The sequence below is a fragment of the Giraffa tippelskirchi genome, chromosome 5 (assembly GCF_054371585.1).
Source record: "Giraffa tippelskirchi isolate mGirTip1 chromosome 5, T2T-mGirTip1v1.2.pri, whole genome shotgun sequence".
Classification (NCBI taxonomy): domain Eukaryota; kingdom Metazoa; phylum Chordata; class Mammalia; order Artiodactyla; family Giraffidae; genus Giraffa; species Giraffa tippelskirchi.
The window spans coordinates 185,463,195-185,482,585 of NC_137279.1; the positions used below are offsets into that span (position 1 = coordinate 185,463,195).

The window sequence follows — 19,391 nt, forward strand, 5'->3', positions numbered from 1 at the left end:
ATAAATGGAGACGAGAGAACTGAACTTAAAAGAAACTGGTCAATTGTAAAACAAACAGGAATAAACAACCCTTTAGATGTAATTTGTGGTTTGTCTGGAGGTGGAGGTGGCGCTGAAGAGGAACACCCACCCCCCAATATTTTCTCCTTTGCTGCGCCTCCACCCCCAACATTTGGAGCGGCGGAGAAGCGGCTCCGGAGTGATTAATCCGGGGATAATTCACACCCCCCCGCCCCCCGGCGCGAACCCCGCGAAGCGGGATTGGAGCGAGTCATTTCCGAGAGCGCAGCGCGCCTCTCCCCGGCCGGGCGGACACTTGGTTCATTCCAGCCGCAGAAGCTCAGGGCTCCCTCGTACCGGGATTTTTTCCGAGCAGAAAAAAAAAGCTCCAGAGCTCTCCTGACCTCCTTTCTCCTCGGCGGCGAGCGGAGCCTCTCCCTCGGCGCTGCCGGCCGCGCCATGCCGCGCTCGCGGGGACGAGAGCTGGGGCGCTGCGGCTGCCCCGCGGGGAGGGCTCGCGCCGAAGCCGGGATTTCGGCGCTCATGCCGGGCGCCGGGAGCCGCTGGGGCCGTCAGCTGCCGCCACCGCTGACGCCGCCGCCTCTGCTGCTGCTGCTGGGCTGGGGGCTGCTCAGCGCCTCGGCCGCCGCGGGTAAGTCCGGCCACGCGCCCCACCCGAGCCCTGAGCCCACCCATCCCCGACCCGGTCCCTGTCCCTTCCTCCGCCCTCCCCCTTAACCTCCCGCCCCCCTCAACGCCCACCCTTCTGCTCAGCCTCGCCTCGGTCGCCCCCCATTCATCCCCATCCTCAGCCGTACTCCGCGCTACCCTCACCCTGACTGCTACCCCCAAGCCCAGCCGCAACTTGACCGGATCCGGCCGGTGTGGGGGGCCTTGGGAGACAGACATCTCCGCCCGGCGTTGCGGGGCACCCGGACCGTGGCTTCAGTTTCTTCAGCCTCCCAGCCCCCAAGGCGCCAGCCAGGCTTTTCCCCGATAAACTTTCCTGGAGCCCTCCCCGCCTCCCGATCCTGGTTGGCACACCCGTCCGGGAGGGCTGGAGAGGAACGGCGCGCCCCCTCCCCATTCGCGCGTCTGCAGGGTCTGCCCTTCCCTGCCCCCGCCCATTTTCTCGCCACGGAAGCCCGCGCCCCCGCCGAAGCCGCCCGGAGACTGCGGCCGCCTTCCCCCTTCCCCCTTCCCCAAGTGTGCCCCTTCCTCGGCGCTCTGCGCTGGGAGCAGGGGGTCAGGTGGGCGGGGGTCCCGAGCTCGCCGTGCCGGAGGACTCAGGTGGGGCCTCGAGGGTGCTGAGAGACGGGCCAGCGGGGGCGGGCGCTGTGCCCGGGGGCGGGGGAGGTTGTGTCGCCGCCAGGCCCCGCGCCGCCACCTTCCCCGCGGTTCCCACTCCGCGCCAAAGTGCCCTTTCCCGCGCCCTGCTGCAGCCCAGTGCCGGGGCTGCGGCAGCGGCGGCGCGGGTGTCGGGACCTGCTCCCGGCGACCGAGTCGGGGAGGGGGACCGACCTGGCGGGCGCGGCGAGTCCCGGAACTTCGCCGATATCTGGCTGAGGCTTGCGGACCGGGAAGGCAAGCGGACCTTCGAGAGCACCCAGTCGCCAGTGGGGATCACTCGCCTCGACTAGTGCCATCCCACTTTCACCCCCCGCTCCCCTCTGAGGCTCAGCTCTAGCCACAGCCTAGAAAGTTCTGTGCCCCCAGGTGGGGACGGGTCCAACCGGCGATGCCTGGGGCCGCATTTTCATTTAGCCCGGAGGCTGACACCCACGGTGGGGGCTGCAAAAACAAAAACAAAAAAACCCGTAACACCTGCTGCCCAGGCTTTGACTGAGGGCGCCTCCGGCCTGGAGCCGTGTTGGTTTTTTATTTATTTATTTTTTTAACCACCGATTGAACCTTTGGAGGCTTGGCTTCAGCCATCCGAACCTCCAGATTCTTCTCCCTTTTTGGAAAGTGCGACCCTTCCCGGGGGAGCTCTCTGGTCCACGCTGGGCTCTAGTATGTGGTGAGCCCGTCCCCGCAGACCGTGTCGCCAGCTCCTTAGCACGGAATGATAGGGTTGCTGGTGAGGAAGGGCGCCCGGAGCCAGCCCTAGCTCTCCCATCCCTACTTGACCGGACTTTGTCGGTTTCTCCGAAGAGTCATAGCCGCCGACACCCAGAGAGGGGCGCCCGCGGCGCACGCGCCTGGGAGCTCAGCCCTCGTGCACACCCACACCCATTGGGTGGCTGCGTGGTTCACAACGACGCCGCTGGTCACCCAGACTTGCCACATGAGCGGGGGTGGGGGTGGGGTGGCTATGGCTGGGCTGCTACCTGGCTGTCAGGCCTCTCAGACGTGTGTCCAGGTGCAGCCTCGGCTCTGGCTTGGCAGACCTGAGATGATCCTTCATACGATCCAACTAGTTTTCCGGCTAGATTTGTCCCTGCCCTTTGGGCATGCCATGCCCCTAGGGAAAGAAAAAGGCCAGCTCACCGGAGCTTGCACTCTTGGGCTGTGCTGGAGAACTGTTGGCGTGCAGCTCTTGGGTCGCCAGAGAAGTTGGGGATGGGGGTGTTGAGTGGCTTGGGGGAGGGGATGCTTGCTCTCTGGGCGGCCTGCTCTGGCTTCCCCTGCTTCCAGATGCATTTCTTTTTAAACCCTTCCCGCATTTTAATGTGCTGTTGGCCTTGTGAGCAGCAGAGGTTTGGAAACGGACTCGGTGACAAATGATGGCAGGATTTGGCACATTAGAGGGAAGAGCATTTATTTTGTGTTCTCTTCACACTGTTGACTTTAACAGACGCTCAGGACTGGGCTGTCTCCCTTCCTTGGCCCAGTGATGACTGGATGAAATGAGTGTGGGGTTTGAAAGGGGGAACCTCCTTATCTGCCTTTAACTTGGATCCTGACCCTTTCCAGCCGTGACCCCACACTTTCTCCACCTCCCTAGAGACCCTCCAACCCTTACCCTCTCTCTCCTTATAATACATCAGTCACTCTCCTGCCTTTTGTCTCCCCTGAACAATTTAACATAGAACAGGCCAACCAGGCTTCTCGGTCCTGTTGACCTTTCCCATCTTTCTTTCTGATTTACAAGTCAACTCTCTTAGAATTGGTCTTGAGCTCCCTTTCTGTGCCACTGTTCACTCCCTGCTGTCTGGCTTCTGTCCCCAGGACTGGATTTCTCTAGGAAAGATCACTGACCACCACCCTGATTGCCAAACCCATCAACTTTTCCGTTCTCTTCCTTTACCCCTCTGTGACTGTGAACACTTTGGATGACTCCTTTTAAAATTTCTCTTCCTTGGGCTTCTGGGACACCGTGCTTGGCTGATTTTTCTCCTACCTCTTGGCTGTTCCTTCCCAGTTGCTAATAGTAGCACTTTTATGCCCCTCCTGAAAATCTGGCTTCCTCCGGGGTTCCATTTCTTATGCTTTTCCTCATTTCCTCTCACTCCTCCCTGGGTGAGCTCATCCAGGCCCATTTCTTCCTCTGCCACACTCTGAAGCTTCCAGACAGATTTCCCCTGCCAAGATGCTTCTCTCGATATATGTCTGTTGGCTTCCAAGCCCACGGAAGCTCTGGATCTAGACAGCCTGTGTATCCGGCTGACTCTTGGACATCTTTACCTGGATGTTTCTCTTCCAAAGGAAACTCATTAGCTCTGCACCCAACCTCCAGTATCCCCCATGGAGGCTGCTGGTACCTGTGGTCTCCCAGTTACCCAGGCAGGAACCTTAGGATTATCCTCAAATCCATCCTTATCAGGTGACCATCACATTCTGTCAGTTTCATTCTCTTAATTGTTCTCAAACCTAGCTACTTTTCTCTGGATTAAGCAGCTCTGAGCACTGAAAAAACTGTTATGCTTCCCATTTCCTTAATAAGTAATTTAAAATAAAGGCAATGTTAAACCGTAAATATGAGACATGCCTACAAAGTTCTGATTTTTCCCATGCTAACCACTCCATTGCTTTCAAAGAAATCAAACATCAAGTTATTAAAAAAAAAAAAAATTCTCCCTGCTTTGCCTCTTAAAAACTGGAGCACTGGCGATACCCATGGAATCATATTCAAAGTAGTTATTTATCTGCCTCTTGTGTGGAACTGTGAGCTCCCTGAGGATAGGGCCAGTGCTTTATTTTTCCTGGCATCCCCAGCACCCAGCTCAGGACCTGGCATAGAACTGGTGCTTGATAGATGGTTGTTAAATTGGCTGATGATTTTTTTTTAATATTTCTTTTGTGGACAGTTTTCTAGGAACTGATAAGGCTAAATCAAGAGTTTAAGGGATCAAAGAAGCCAGCTGGTTTGCAGAGGTGATGAGATGACAAAGACACCTGTTCTCCAGTTGCTTTTCCCCCAGAACCAATGTCACAGATGGATAAGATAGCTCCTTAGGTTCTAGAACCAACGCAAGGACATGCCCTGAGCATACACCCTGCCCACCCCACCCAGGAAAGGCAGTGATGTATGGGTTTGAATTTCCATTTGTGGTTAAGCTGTGGGTTTATGGTTTTAAAAAATAAGCTGACCACAGCAGAGAGAGTTGACCATATCTTGGGCTGGTGACAGTGTAGCCTTGTTCAAGGTGACCATTGTTTAAGGTGATGTGGAAAGGCATTAGAGAACTGGATTGCTGGAGCTTGGACACTGCAAGGTTTGGGTGTGTCTAGAAGAGTCCAGCAGGTGGCTTCAGTGACACCACCTTGACTCAGGTGTCTCACCTGCCTCTGTTTTATCATCATTGTCATACCAGCAGGATTAAGGGACTCTGAGGGCTCAGCAGAGCCACATGTTCCTTGCTAGAGAACTAGCTGATCTTCAGACCTCCCCAAGGTTCAGGCTGCCCACCTGCAAAAGGGCCAAGTCATCACTGCATCTCGGGAAGGACTAGAAACCAGAGATGAAACGGACTCAGCACACGCATATCGATTGTGCTCATGGAGTGGAAGATGGGCCTGGGACAAGATCACCAAAGACAAAAGACTCTTGCCGGGAAGGCTGTGTATTCTCCTCCGCTCACCCTGCTCAGAAAACTGTCTGGATACCCAGGAGAGTGACACTCACAGCCAATGTCCACTGAGTCCTGATGGCAACCCAAGCACTTGCATGTATGAACTCGACCCTCACAGCAACCCAGTGAGGCTGGCAATATCATTCTCCCCCTATTATCCATGAAGAAATAGGTTCAGAGAGGGCACATAACTTATGCACATTAACTAGTCAACCAGGGAATTGAAGACAGGGCTGCCTGATCCGGAATCCCTTACTGGCAACCACGCTGTTATCTGAGGTCTAAGGAGAAGTGCTACAGCCGGGGAAGCCTTCCATACGGGTGGCCTGTCCCTGCGGGCTTGTGCATCAGTGATTCTGTGCTGCTTTGGCACTTGAGGCCCGGATCCCAGACTTCCAGCCTCTCAAGCAGCTATGGTCTGTCCATCTCCACCACAGCTCCTCGGGGATGACCACAAAGTCATCCTTGATTTGCTTCTAGTCCCAGAGTTCGGTTCCTCTTGGCTGAACTCTCCTGTGAGCTCTCACAACTCCCCAGGTTGTAAAACCCTTCGTATCGTAAAACTCATCAGGACATATTGGAATTTCCTGTTTAATGAGACAGTGTCCGCCTTTATTCCCTAAGGCTGTGTGAACACAGAGCAGACACTCAGTCAACACTTGTTGAAAGGATCAGAGGCAGGTTCTCTGGAGCCCAAGTTTCTCTCTTTCTCTCTGACTGCCCTCTTGAACTTTTCCAAGGCAAGGGGCTTGGAGGAGTGGGAAGCATTGAAGGTGTATCCCTGTGAGGGAGACAGCGCTAGGTCCTTCTGCATATTACTAGTAATAACTCTCTTTTACTGAGTGCTGACTAAGTGCTTTATAGACATTACTGTTCAATTCTCACAACAATTCAGGTGCTATAATATCATGTGTGAAGAGACTGAGACTCAGAAAGTAAGCAATTTGGCCAAGGTTATAGAGCAGATAGGAGAGGAAACAAGACTGAGCCTCAGAGCTATGTGACTCGAGGACTCATCCTTTTAATTCATGGAAAGCATCTGTCACAGTGCGGGACCTGTGGTTAGCATTCAGTGTTTTATGTGTTAGATGCTGCCACTACCTCTGCTGCTACTTCTACTGTCCTTTTGCTTTCTGCACCAGCCTCTTAGAATTGTGACAAACAGGTCTGATCCTATAGCACTCTAAGGCGCCATTAGATGCATCAGCAAGAGTCTTTCTTCTTTGTTCCTCCCACTGAAAGCACGCGCATTAGAGCCCGGCCTTCTCATCCACCCATCACCCAGGTCGTCGTGTCTCGTCCTGTGCTTAGTTGCTCGGTGGTGTCTGACTCTGCCCCCCCTACAGGGCTGAAAAGGGAAGGCTCTCTAGCTCCTCCTAGAGGTTGGAGAACATCACTGACACTGCCTTCCTTCGGTTTCATGCTTGGTGGTGTGTGTACTGTGGTTTCAGTCGTATCTGACTCTTTGTGACCCTATGGACTGTAGCCCACCAAGCTCCTGTGACCATGGGGACTCTCCAGTCAACAATACTGAAGTGGGTTGCCATACTCTCCTCCAGGGCATCTTCCCACCCAGGAATGAACCCGCATCTCTTAATGTCTCCAGCATTGGCAGGCGGTTTCTTTACTACTAGTGCCACCTGGAATATGGCTTCCCAATCTCTCTTCTCTACCTGCTACAGAGATTTTCCATGACAACAGGGGAACATCTGGGTGAACCTGCAAATGCAGGTTTTCCGCCTTACAGAGACACTGTCTCAGGATTCAGTGACTTTGAATAGAATTTGGCTTCCCCTTGGGCCCACAGAAAGCAAAGGGTAAGCTATGCAGTGTGGGGATTTCTCAACTAGAAAATGATGGCGTGTTTCTTAAAGCTCTTCCCTGGTTCTTATAAGTTAAGGGCAACATGAAGCTCATACTTATTTCTTTTCTGGACTCAGGAGCTCAACTCCCTTTTCATACCCCACCTTTAAAGATGAGATGCTTTTTTTTGTTTGTTTGTTTGCCTGTACAAATTCAAGGCATAATAAGAATTACATACTCTTTAAAGAGCATGCTTTTGATTCCCTATCAATAGATTAGGCATTTTGGAAGTTGTCTGAAAAAAAGAAGGATAAGATTCTGTATCTTTTTTCCCTCCTCTCCTATCCCAATACACACTTAACTTTTAGATCTCCAGGGTCCTTTGGCTTTTCTCATGTAGTTTCACGTGACATGAAGAATGGTCATTCCCTGTGTACGTTAAGAAATGAGAACTTTGGCCAAGCGGGAGATGGGAGGGGAGTAGATGGAATGGACTATGATGGGGTGGGATTGAAGAAACAGGAGGATTTGAGATGGACTGAGGTGAAGGAAGAAGGAGCGGTAGGATCAAGAGTAAACTGGGATGTATTGAGATGGGATAGATCGAAAGAATTGGGATGGACTGGGATGGGTGGTGGAATGAAATGGAATAAGATTGAGCAAAATATGATGGTTTGAAGTGGGATTGAGTGGGTGAGATATAGAGTGTTCGGGAAATTGACTAGGGTAGGATAGAGTGGAGTGGGAAAGATTAAATCAGAAGGGACTAGGATGGGATGGGATAAGATGGGATGGTGGAGTTGGATTGGGGTGTAGTGGGACATTCAAAATGTGGTGGAGTGGAGTGAATGTGTTGTGGTGGGATGGAATGAGATGGGAGAGTTAGGATGTATTGGAGTGGCTTGGGTTGGGTGAATTGAAAAGAAGTACTGAGACATGTAATGGGATGATATAGCCAATTGGGTGGGCATTGTGCGCAAATGGGAAATTAAGGAGGGGCCCAGAAACAACCTAACCTGCTCCCATTATTGTAGTATCTTCCTCTTCCTTCCCAGAACTCCTTAGTTCCTCATGTGCCTGAACTCTGAAATTTCTAGCAGATAGAAAGTCCCCATTAGCCCTTAGAACCCCATTAGAACCATATACCTGGTTCCACCTTGGTATAATCCTAAAAGGGTGCTGACCCCACTGTCTACTATTAGAGGGTCATTCTTCAGGGAGAAATTAGGGGTCCTGTGTAGCCGCCACCATGAACCCTATCAGAGAAATATGCTAGCACATGGCAGGAGCCCCAGCGCAGCTCATGTCAAACCCAGCATCTGAGAAGGGTACTGTGCTCACCACAGAGCTAGTGGGGTGGCTGTACCCACAGAAAGCAAAATTCTGGTGCTGGAGGGGGTCATCTCTCTGATGTCCCCTTTTGAGAGGTCTCCCCCCCCGGAAACTGCCTTTCACTTTCTCCCCATTTGTTTCTTATTGTTGGAAAATTTTAAAACCGAATTGATCTCTTAGGGGATGTCAATTTTATCCTTGAAAATCATCGTTATAAGGAACTCTTATGATGCTAAAAATAATGTATGTATAGTTAAATTACTGACAGCACCAGAAACTTATTTGAGAATCTCCCATGTGGTCTGGAGCAGAAAATAAGGGTTCATATTACGGCACAAATAGCCTTGCTCCCTGCCCATGTCTCATTTATACTCAATTAAGTGCAATTATAATCTAGAAACCTCAAAAAATTATGTGTCCATCTTCTTGGCTTTCAAATAGGAAATAGAATAAGGTCCATTATTAACTAGCTACATCTATTTATTGATTGAAAGAAAGCAAGTGTGACAGTTGTAACTTGAAAGAGAGAAACCAGAGACTTTGAAAGTTAGACCATTTGAGATACAAGTGAATTATCAGAGGATGCACAGGCATTTTGTGTGGAATGATTGATGGTCCTTTCTGAGATGAGCTAGTGTGGTAGAGTCGACTCAGGGCCCAGGAGGTTTGTATGTGGGTTGCTGCCTGACTCTCCATTCCAGCCTGAGTCTTACCACCTCCTGACCCTCATTGCTTCTCCACTGCCATGGCAGGGGTGGGAGTCCAGGGTGGAGAGAGGCTCAGGGATTGGGTGAGGCTTGGTGATGGTGTGTGGGCTTCGGGCACGTTGTGTGCTTGCATCCTCAGTTGTGTCCAACTCCTTGTGATCCCCTGGGCTGTAGCCCGCCAGGCTCCTCTGTCCAGGAAATTTTCCAGGCAAGAATACTGGAGTGGGTTGCCATTTCCTACTCCAGGGGATCTTCCTGACCCAGGGATCGAACCCGCGTCCTCTGCATCTCCTGCATTGGCAGGCGGATTTTTTTTTTTTTTTTTTTTTTTTTTTACCATTGAGCCACCTGGGAATCATTACTTGGCAACAAAAAAGAGGTGAAAGTTTAATAATTTATTTTCAATCCATGACCAACAAGGACCTACTGTATAGCACAGGGAACTGTGCTCAGGATTCTGTAATAACCTAAATGGGAGAAGAACTTGGAAAAGAATAGACACATGTCTGTGGGTAACTGAATCCCTTTGCTGTACACCTGTAACTAACACAACACCGTTAATCAACTATATTCCAATATACAATAAAAATTAAAAAATAGAATGTTTTTAGCATGAAAACTGCCACCTCAAGGATGGCCTCCCTCCTCCCAGGGACCTGTGTGGCCCTGCTCTCCTGGCCTGGTCATTTGTGAAGTCCTGGAAGTGCTGACCTATGGGAGGTTCACAGCTGGAAGGAAGGTGTTCTGGGATATTAATATTTGATATGCTTCTTGAAATTTGGCCTAAGAGTCAGGAAACTAATTTTTCAGCTTTGGGTATTCCTCTACATCTCATGTCTCCTTCTTAGGCCTGATTTCCTTGCCTGTAAAAGGGGAATATTAATACCCACCGTGTCTATGCAATGCTGGACTTGGAAGCTATTTAATCAACAAAACAAAAAAGATCCAGAGGTTTTTGAATAGGTCATCCAGTGGGAGATCCTACTGAGGGGCCAGGTTGGCTTGGCATCCCAGGGATGTGCGTCTCACTGTCTCTGCAAGTAGCCTGCCTGACTGTGCATCAGGGAGTAGGGGCAGTGGGTGGAGATGGGCAGACTCACTCAGCTTCCTGGCCCTGATCCTGAGAAACGGAAAGAGAAGACACGGGAATTCCCATCCCCTGCTCATCAGATAATCAACTACAGTCTCCTCCCGACCTACCCACCCACCTTGGGGCAGCTTTCCTGAGCTCAGTCTGGGAGAGGTGACTGCTAGGGCTTCATTTTCACTAACACATCCATCCAAGGGACAAGATTTACCCCGAGGCCTTTTAATTCTAGCAAGAAAAATTCCCTGTGTTCAACAACCACTGGGACTCACATCTCCTGTGACACTTTGTTCCTAGAAACATGGAAAGAGGAAAAATACTTACAAGGATAGTTTTCCTGGTCATGTAGAAGGAACAGTTGGGGGTTTTTTGCTTCCTGCTTTTTTTTTTGAGCATAACATGGAATTGACCTACCCTCAGATCATGACACTTTATGATCATCTGTCTATGAAAGGCTCCTGTCTGGTTTTATTTAAAAAAAATTTTTCCTTCCTTTGTCCCTGATCCCAAGGCTATTGTTGCCTTCCTCTGTCAGTACCAACTCTAATATATTTTGTGAAAGTGAAAGTCGCTCTGTCATGTCTGAGTCTTTGCGACCCCATGGACTTCTCCAGGAATTCTCCGGGCCAGAATACTGGAGTGGGCAGCCTTTCCTTTCTCCAGGGGACCTTCCCAACCCAGGGGTTGAATGCAGGTCTCCCACATTACAGGTGGATTCTTTACCAGCTGAGCCACAAGGAAAGCCCAATATATTTTATATATATCTTGAAATATGCATGGATCCTTATAAAATATGTAGGGTTGTTTTGTGTGCATGTGTAAATTTATATAAATATAGTGAACTGTAAATTTCATCCTGTTTCCTGATTTGTTTACTTAGTACTATAATTTTACAGATCTAACCCTACACCTTTTACGTGTCTAGTCCTAACTGCATTATGAGTTGTGCATCCATCACATTTCCTGTATCAACTCCCCTGGGAATAGACCCTTGGCTTGCCTGTGGCTCCTCCTAGCTATACTTACAGTTCTGAAGAACATCCCTGTACATGCTCTCTTGGGACCCTGCGTGAGAATAACTCTGGGCTATACAAAGTGGAGAATTGGGATCCCTGAGTTAGCAAGTTAATTTTCTCTGTTCTGTCATAATGTTTTACAGAATGGCTGAGCTAGGGCTCACTTCCACCAAGAGTGCACAAGAGTTTCTATCTTCCCATATCATCACCAATACTTAATACTGTCCACCTTTCTAATTTTTGCCATTCTGATGAGTTTAAAGTGCCATCTCACTGTTCTGTTTTGTATTTCTCTTATGACAAATTTGAATATCTCTTATATGCTTGTTAGTTGTTTGAGCTTCTCTTTTTGTGAATTACCTAGTCATATTCTTTGCCTATTCTTTTAATTACACATACTGTCTTAATTTCAAAAAATCTGGGTTTGATTTGCAGGAGTTTCTTTTATATTCCAGATATTGCCCTTTGTCAATTTTATAGATTCCAAATAACTTCTCCCAGTCTTTCATCTGTCTGTTTTGTTTATGATGTTTTTCTTTGGACAGAGATGCTTTGTTTTGAGGTAGTCAGATCCATCAGTGTTTTGTGGAAGGCAAAAGTTGGGACATATGGGGGCACTGATGAGCCAAGTGTCCGGGTGGACTTGCAGGCTCACCCGGGTCCATCCTGGTGCTCTGTATGGAGGGCTTGAGGAATCCTAGAGTCTTCCTGTCCACACTGGGCTCTCAAATCCTATAGGTCTTTCTCTTGGCTCAAGGCCCTGTGTTTTGGAAGGTGCCAGTTAAAGAACAAATGAATTACTTGATGTGTACCACACTTAGAGAATGTGAAGCTTCACTCAGTCCTTCAGGGGGTATTTATGAAGCCTGTGTGCTGGGCCTCAGCTTTCGAATGCACTGGGGGCTAGGGACAAGTTTCAAAGATAAGGGAACATAGGAGAGACAACCCTCCAATGTTCACAGCAGCATTGCTCACGGTATCCAGAAGGTGGAGATAACCCTTATCTATTAATGGATGAATGGATAAACCAAATGTGGCATCTACATACAGTGGAATATTATTCAGCCTTAAGAGAAGAGACTCTATATTCTACAACTTGGATGAGCCTTGAAGATATTATGTTAAATTAAATTGTGCTTAGTCCCTCAGTTGTATCTGACTCTTTGCAACTTCATGAACTCTGCATGAACTGCATGCCCACCAGGCTCTTCTGTCCATAGAGATTCTCTAGGCAAGAATACTGGAGTGGGTTGCCACGCACTCCTCCAAGGAATCTTTCTGACCCAGGAATCGAACCCAGGTCTTCCGCATTGCAGGCAGATTCTTTACCAGCTGAGCCACCAGGGAATTATCCAGTCACAAAAAAATCAAATCCTTTATGATTCCAGTTAATATGAAGTATCCAGAGCAGTCACATCCATAGAGATAGAAAGTAGAATGGTGGTCACTGGGCTGGAGGTTATTGTTTAATGAAAAGAGCTTCAGTTTTGCAAGATGAGAAGAATTCTGGAGATGGAGGGTGGTGATGGTTACCCACAATGTGAATATCCTTATGTGAATACCCTTAACACTCCTAAACTGTACACTTCAAACATAGTAACTTTTATATTATATATGTTTTTCCATACACACAAAAAAAGAGGAATAACTATCCAGACTCAAGGGGTAAGGGAAGCTCCTAGAATAAGCGATGTTTAGGCTGAGACTTGTAGGATAGAGAGCAGAGAGCAAATGAAGAGAAGGGGAAAGGATTCCGCATGGAAATGAACCAGCACAAGCTCTTGGTTGGGTGGAAGTGAGGCATGTTCAAGGTCTGGAAGAAGCTCTGTGTGACATGGAGGTCGACTAACCGAATGAAGAGTCTGGAGCACGAGTGTGGCACTATCGGCTAGGCTGGCTGGCACAGGTCTTAAAGGAACGCGGCGATGACGAGGGTGGGGTATGGTACCAGGGCACTGCTGGGGAAGGCAGGTCTTGGTGCCCCACAGGGAGAGGTCAGCAAGGAGGAGATGAAGGCATCCTCTTCCTTCCTCATTTTTTCTACTCTGCTCCCCACCTTCCCAGAGAGGGTAAAACGTTTGCTAGAACTGTCCAAGGTCCACGAAGCCCATGTAATAAATTGTGGATTGTGAATCACAGTTCTGTTAATCCTGCCTCGTGAGAACATCCCACAGCTTTCTTCAAGAAAGAAGATAAGAATAGTTCATCCACCTGCTTGGGGATGACATCGCAGGACATTTCAACATTCCCATCTCCTGGAGACACCTGCTGTATTCTGCCTTGTCCAAGTCGTGTGTGCCCCTGCACATTTTCATCATTCTGCCTCCCCTGTTCCCTCTCGACTCCTCTTCCAAACTCTCCAGTTATCTCCTGCCCGTTACCTATCCCACTCCCTTCTTTTTTCCCAGCCCTGTTACTTTCCTGACACCAAGACTCTTCACTCTCATTGTAGAGTCATCCTCCTCCGCACCCCCAGCCTCACCATCAGTTTGAGCCTCTTCCTGACCTTTGACCTTGTTGCCTCTACCCCCTCAAAGGGTGGACCTTTGACCTCTACCTCCTCCTCACCTAGGACCTGCCATCTCCATGGCCTTTCCTTTAGCCAGACTTTGGCCCAAGCTCTGTCAACAAGGAGGATTTTCAAGGCCTTTAGCTGCTCCCATCTGCTTAGGACCTGTGGACTGGGTCACTGGAACATTCACTGGGCCCTTAGTGCACTGGCCCTGGCCCAGGGGTCAAGGGTACAAATAGCATTTACAACCAAGTGCCTTTCCCAAGGACAATGACATGTTCCCAAAGGCCCAGGGAATTGGAAGAGAATATAGGAGGGGGCCGGGCGGCGGGACAGGCTTCACCCAGGAGGACAAGCAGGCTCTCCAAGAGTAAGCAGACGTCCCACTTTTACTTTCTTTCCATATGCGAGTAGGAGGTCCTAGGCAGAGGGGGTAGCCTGGACTAAGGCTTGAGGCAGAAAGCTGTGACTGGGAGATGTCGAATTTGCATCGTCATCCTGTCCATCAGCACCACCATCCTGGAAGCTGGAAGTGGTCCTTTAAGGAGCACTCGGGAGATGCTGAGAGCTGCACGCTCCCCTCCCTCATGGCCCTTCAAAGAAAGCAATCATTTTGCAGTTGAGAAAACAGATTTAAGGAGATCAAGTTACTTGCCCAAGATCGTATAGCTAGAAAGGAAGAGAGCCTGGATTTAAAGTAGTCTGATTCAGGAGCCCACAGGCCTAGCCATTGCTGTACCCAGGTCAAATGAATGAGTGAATGAATGTGTGTGTGCTCAGACGTGTCCAACCCTCTGCAACCCTTTGGACTGTAGCCCAGCAGGCTCCTCTGTCCATGGGATTCTCCAGTCAAGAATACTGGAGTGGGTTGCCATTTCCTCCTCCAGAGGATCTTCCCGATCCAGGGATTGAACCCGAGTCACCTGCATTCCAGGCAGATCCTTTACCTGCTGAGCCATAAGGGAAGCCCAGGTCACTCACTTACAAATGTCGATTCTTAGCCCCTCCCCAGATCTTCTGAATCGGAGTACCTTGGAGCATGATGTGGAGCTGCATCTTTAACAAGTGCCTATTATGCACATTAAGTCTGTCTAGGAACCTCTAAAACATGCAGCTCCCCAGCCTGAAGGTGGAACCCAGAGGAGATGGGCCTTCAACCATCCACTCCTCTGCAATGATCCTGACCTTGACCTCACCCAAGAATCAACAGAGGAAGAGCTTCCTGCTCCCCTTCCCCACTCCTTTCCTCTCAGCTGAGCCCTGGTGGAGCAGGGCCCCCAGATGTGACCAGATTAATGCTGTTGTGCTTCAGTGGCCCCCCTAGGGGACTGGGAAAGCATCCTAGCCCCACAGGCCTGCATTCCATTCCTAAACTGCTTAGTGCACTTGACAGAAGGCCTGCTGGTCAGGATGGGCCTGGCGGCTCTGAGCTCCTGATTCACCATGTCCTTCTACCAGGCCCTGATTTGTTAGGTGAGAAAGCAGGACACTCAGGGGAGTCTTATCCTTGACTTCCTTCTGTACTAACTCCTATTATTCCTGATTTGAAGAGTGGACATGAAACACCTAAATACCATTGTCCTGGGGCCTGTTGGTGGAAGGCAGCTTCATTTTAGGACAGAGGCAGGACAGGTAGGCTAAGGCAGGTGGCCAGGTGCGGTCAGGATCAGGGTCAGGGCACATTGGAGAGGAAGCTCCCAAGGGTGGGGCCGAGGGGTCCAGGTTTGTTTCTGGCTGGAGGAGGACCCAGCTGCCAGGGGGAGGGGCCTTAACCCAGTGGAGGGGCATTTAGGAAGTCTGTGGGTCCCTACAGTCAGGGACTCTGCAGGGAAAACAAGGCAGAGGGCCAGTTATGCAAATAGGGATGCTAAGGAGGAAGCTCTCTGGGAGGTGGGGAAGCATCAGTCATTTAGCCCAGGGTTTCCTGAGTTTCAGGAAGTGGGGTAGGGACTATTAAATGAGTGCCCTGGGAGAAAAAGACTTCATAATCAGATGAGTTTGGGAAACACGAGGCCCCTGATTTCCAATGTGTGGCCCAAGGCTTTGCCAGGAAGCTTCCTAGAATTGCAGCTTCACTGTCCATGCTGCAAAGGTCTGTGTTTGCCTGACTCTCAGCATGCAGCTTTCCTGCCTTGTGTCCACATAAAGCTGTGCCCCACTGACAAGGCTTTGGGTTCCTTTATTCACCGCTGTGTCCACAGCACCTAGGACAGTGTCTGGAGCCTGGTAGATGCTCAGTCAGTACTGACTGAATGAATGAATGCTCACCAGGTAGTGGCCAGGTCCAACTGAAGCCCCCCGGAAGCCACTTTCTGAGCAGCAGAGACATAGTGTGGACTTCCTTTCTGTTTTCTGTTGCTGCACCAGATACAGCACATTTCCCCAGGAGAAGCGCTGCTGAGAGGCTGGGCAAGGGGGTGGTGGGAATTTTCGATGCAGAGCAATGGAAGAGCTACTCTGGGTCAGCCTGTGTTTCAGGAAGATCCTGGTGTTGCTGGAATCTTTGAGTTGGAAGGCATTATTAAAAATTCCATATTTTGAGAACTGTTAGCCATTAACACTTTAGTAAAAAAAAGGAAAAAAAAAAAGAGCTGATCAGTCTGGAGAGATTAGGGTCATATGGGGTGGTAAAGGGTAAATTTGTGTATATCTAGATCCACCCAATGTCCCAGGCCTCAGATTTTGAACCTAGAAGTTTTTTTTTTTAAACTAAATGAGATTGTTCTTAACTCACATTTCCTTTTTTTATTTTTTAAGGCTGTAGCTAGTAGATTTTGTTTATCGTTGGCTGCTCTGGGTCTTTGTTGCTGCACGCAGGCTTTCTCTGGTTGCGGTAAGCAGGGGCTGCTCTCTAGTCTCAGAGCACAGGCCGTTCATTGTGGTAGCTTCTCTTGTTTCAGAGCACGGGCTCTAGGGCGCACAGGCTCAGTGGTTGTGGCATACGAGGCGTACAGCTGCCCCGCGGCATGGGGCAGCCTCCCGTCCTCAAACGCGTGTCCCGTGCACCGGCAGAGTCTTAACCATCAGGGAAGTCCTGAACCCAGAAGTTAATCTGACCCAACCTCGTTCCCCTCTTTTCTCTTCATCTGGTTCTTGTTGGCCTCTCCCACTCAGCTTAGTCCTGGCGTATCCTGCCTCCGGCTCCGTGTCTCTCTGAACCACAGGCTCTATCTCAGGACCGTTGTCATCTCTGGGGCAGCTTCACCCACTCATTCTCCCAGACACCCTTGTTTCCTACATCACAGAATGTGGACACTAAAGGAAACAGCTGCATGAACCTTGCTGCAGAATTTGGGGTGGAAAGCCCCCAGGGTGCCGTGCCCTGCTACCCGGGAATGTTGCTGCTGTGATGGGCTAATTGGAGACTCTGCTCCCCATTTCTCCAGTCCCTCCCTCTTCTGCTTCCTTTCGATTAGCCCAGAAACACACTTTGTTTTCATCCTAAAAACACACCAAACAACACCCCTTCTTGACTCTGCACCCGCTTCTGGCTGTCACCCCGTCTCTCTCCTTCCTTCCCGGCTCTTTCTTCCTGGGAGAGTGTCTGCCAATGTATTTCTCAGCCCCTGTCATCCGGCTTCCACACTCCCTATTCCAGGCGAATGCTCCAGCCCAGGGCGCCACCTGACTTCCTATTTTCCAAATCCAAGCCTCTCTTTTGGCTTCTAGACCTTTCTTAGACTGGCCACCGCCTGCCTCTCACCCTTCCATCTGCCTTCTCCCTTCGTCAGCATCGACACTGCTCATCACTCCCTCCCGCATAAAATTTGCTCTTGTATTGGTGCGCCCAGGCCTTAGCTGAGCTCTCTTTATTCTACATTCATTTCTCCCTGCAGCTTTATGCCACTATCCAAGTGCTGGTAATGCCCTCATCCCACGTTTAGAGGAAGACCTTGCCTTTGATCTCCAGAGCCACGCTCTGGTCCATGCCCTCATGCTCAGCAGGATATCTACTGAATTCTTCCTTTCTGTTGTTACCAGTCTCACGCCCCTTACCCCCAGCGGTCTCACCATCCCATAATTTTTTGTGTCCCATCTCCATGCATCTTCCTGAGCTAGAAATCTGGGAACCATCCTTGAATTCCACCCCCCACCCACACCCTTTCAGTCATCAAATCTTGTGGATTCTGCCTCTCAAATAACTCTCCAGCCTTCCCACATTCTCACTAGTACCGCTGAGGCTTAGGGTTTATTTACCCTTTGCTCCTGGACACTTGGGACCTAGCATTCTGGCCTCGGCAGTGGCAACCTTGTGGTCTCTCCCAGCCATTCTCATCTTCCTGCAACTGATGGTGCGCGGTTTGGTCAGAGAGATACAGGAGAGCGGCTTTCCTCTCTGGATGGAAGGGGAAGGCAAGATAAAGGTCAGGGAGAAGCTGGCATCCCCTTGAAGCAGTGGCAGAGACTCTGAGGCTCTTGGATAAGAGGGAGGCTGAGGAGGTGTTGAAGCTGATGTGCCATGGATACCTGCTTCTGTCACCCCCTCCTTCTGGGGCTCGGACTGATGGGCTAGAAGGACAGAGAATCCCAGCTGAGAGGACGGGAAAGTTGCAAATTCATTTAGAACAGACTGGGCATGTGCTTGACACCCCCCGGGGCACAGGCTTTGGGTCCATCATGCTGAAGAGCGTGGTTCCAGCCTGAGCCCAGTGGTGCTTTCCACGTGCCACTGTGAGGGTGAGTCTTGGGAACTGAGCACTCAGGATTGTCTGTAGAATCAGGACCGGGACTGGGTCTACAGGGTACACTCTGTGCCCCCTTTCCCAGCCAGCTCTCAGCATGAGAATGACAGACATGCTCTACTCACGGTTTTAGGAGGGATGGGGGTCCCCTGGTGGACACACTTTGCCTTCAGTCCAGTGCCCCTGCCCATGGGTAAATCATGGTCCAACAAGGGATGAGGAAGGAGTGGGCAGGCAGCAGAGAGAGGCAGCAGAGGGAGGCAGGGAGATCTCCCCTTCTCTGTGGGCTTAGGCTGAGTGATAGAAGGCAGGGAAGGCTCCTAAATGTCTCCCTCCCCCTACACAGCCCAACTTTGCTATGACTGGGGACACTCCCGTTCTCTGATGTCCTCCCCAAAAACTTGTATTTCAAGGTACAGTTTCTGCCTGTCTGCATTTATCAAAAGGAGCATGGATTCGTTTCCTCATTTTTATTCCTAAAAAACATATGTAACTGGTGGCTGTTTGAGGTCTGTTTTCTTGTTGTTTGGTTGCCAAGTTGTGTCCGACTCTTCTTGGCCCCTAGGCTTCCCTGTCCCTCACAATCTCTGAGAGTTTGCCAAAGTTCATGTCCATCGAACCATCATTGGATGGCACCAATGGTGCCATCCAACCATCTCATCTCAGGTCTGGTGGCCCTGATCAACTCTGTCCCCACATCTCACCTGCCTGGAAACAGTTATGGGGAGACTGTGCCAAGTGGTGGGAAAAAATTCACTCGAGATCCCAGCTCCCTTCAGATCTGCCCCCAGACAGAGGCAGGCAAAGCCTCTGCCAGCCTCTTGAGAGCCTCTCTTTCTTTCTCTGTTCCAGGGCCCCATCCCCTTCCCACCTTCTCCAGCCTCGATCTTCCTTGTTTCTCACATGTTCTCTGAGTGCAGGCCATTACATATTCACTTCCTTGACTTGGGCTGTTCTGATCTTCCCCCCTGGGAAAAGGCATCCTTTTGGGAACTCACTCTTATTCCTTTGTCCAAGGTTGAGGTGCTTCCATTCATTCCCAAATGCACCTCATTGCATTTTCCCTTTCAAAGCAACAGACAGCCCTGCCAAGGAGCTAATGTTTCTCATGCAGCAAGCAGAGGGGCTGGGAAAACCAACATCCCTTATGTCAAGCCTGTGGGGCCCTAGGAGGGCCTCAGCTCCATCCCACCAATCAGGATGGACAACGGGCACTGTGACCTCACTGAGTGGGACT

The 19,391-nt window shown here is 50.2% G+C and overlaps 1 protein-coding gene across 1 annotated transcript in view; it reads left to right on the forward strand.

The window, feature by feature from the left end:
* Positions 1–380: 380 nt before the first annotated feature.
* The window catches only part of CSMD2 (CUB and Sushi multiple domains 2), a 667,647-nt gene continuing 648,636 nt past the window's right edge, over positions 381–19,391 (forward strand). The window contains exon 1 of the mRNA XM_081490945.1: positions 381–652. Coding sequence (XP_081347071.1) covers positions 460–652 — 193 coding nt within the window. The 5' untranslated portion in view covers positions 381–459. The remainder of the gene's footprint in view (positions 653–19,391) is intronic.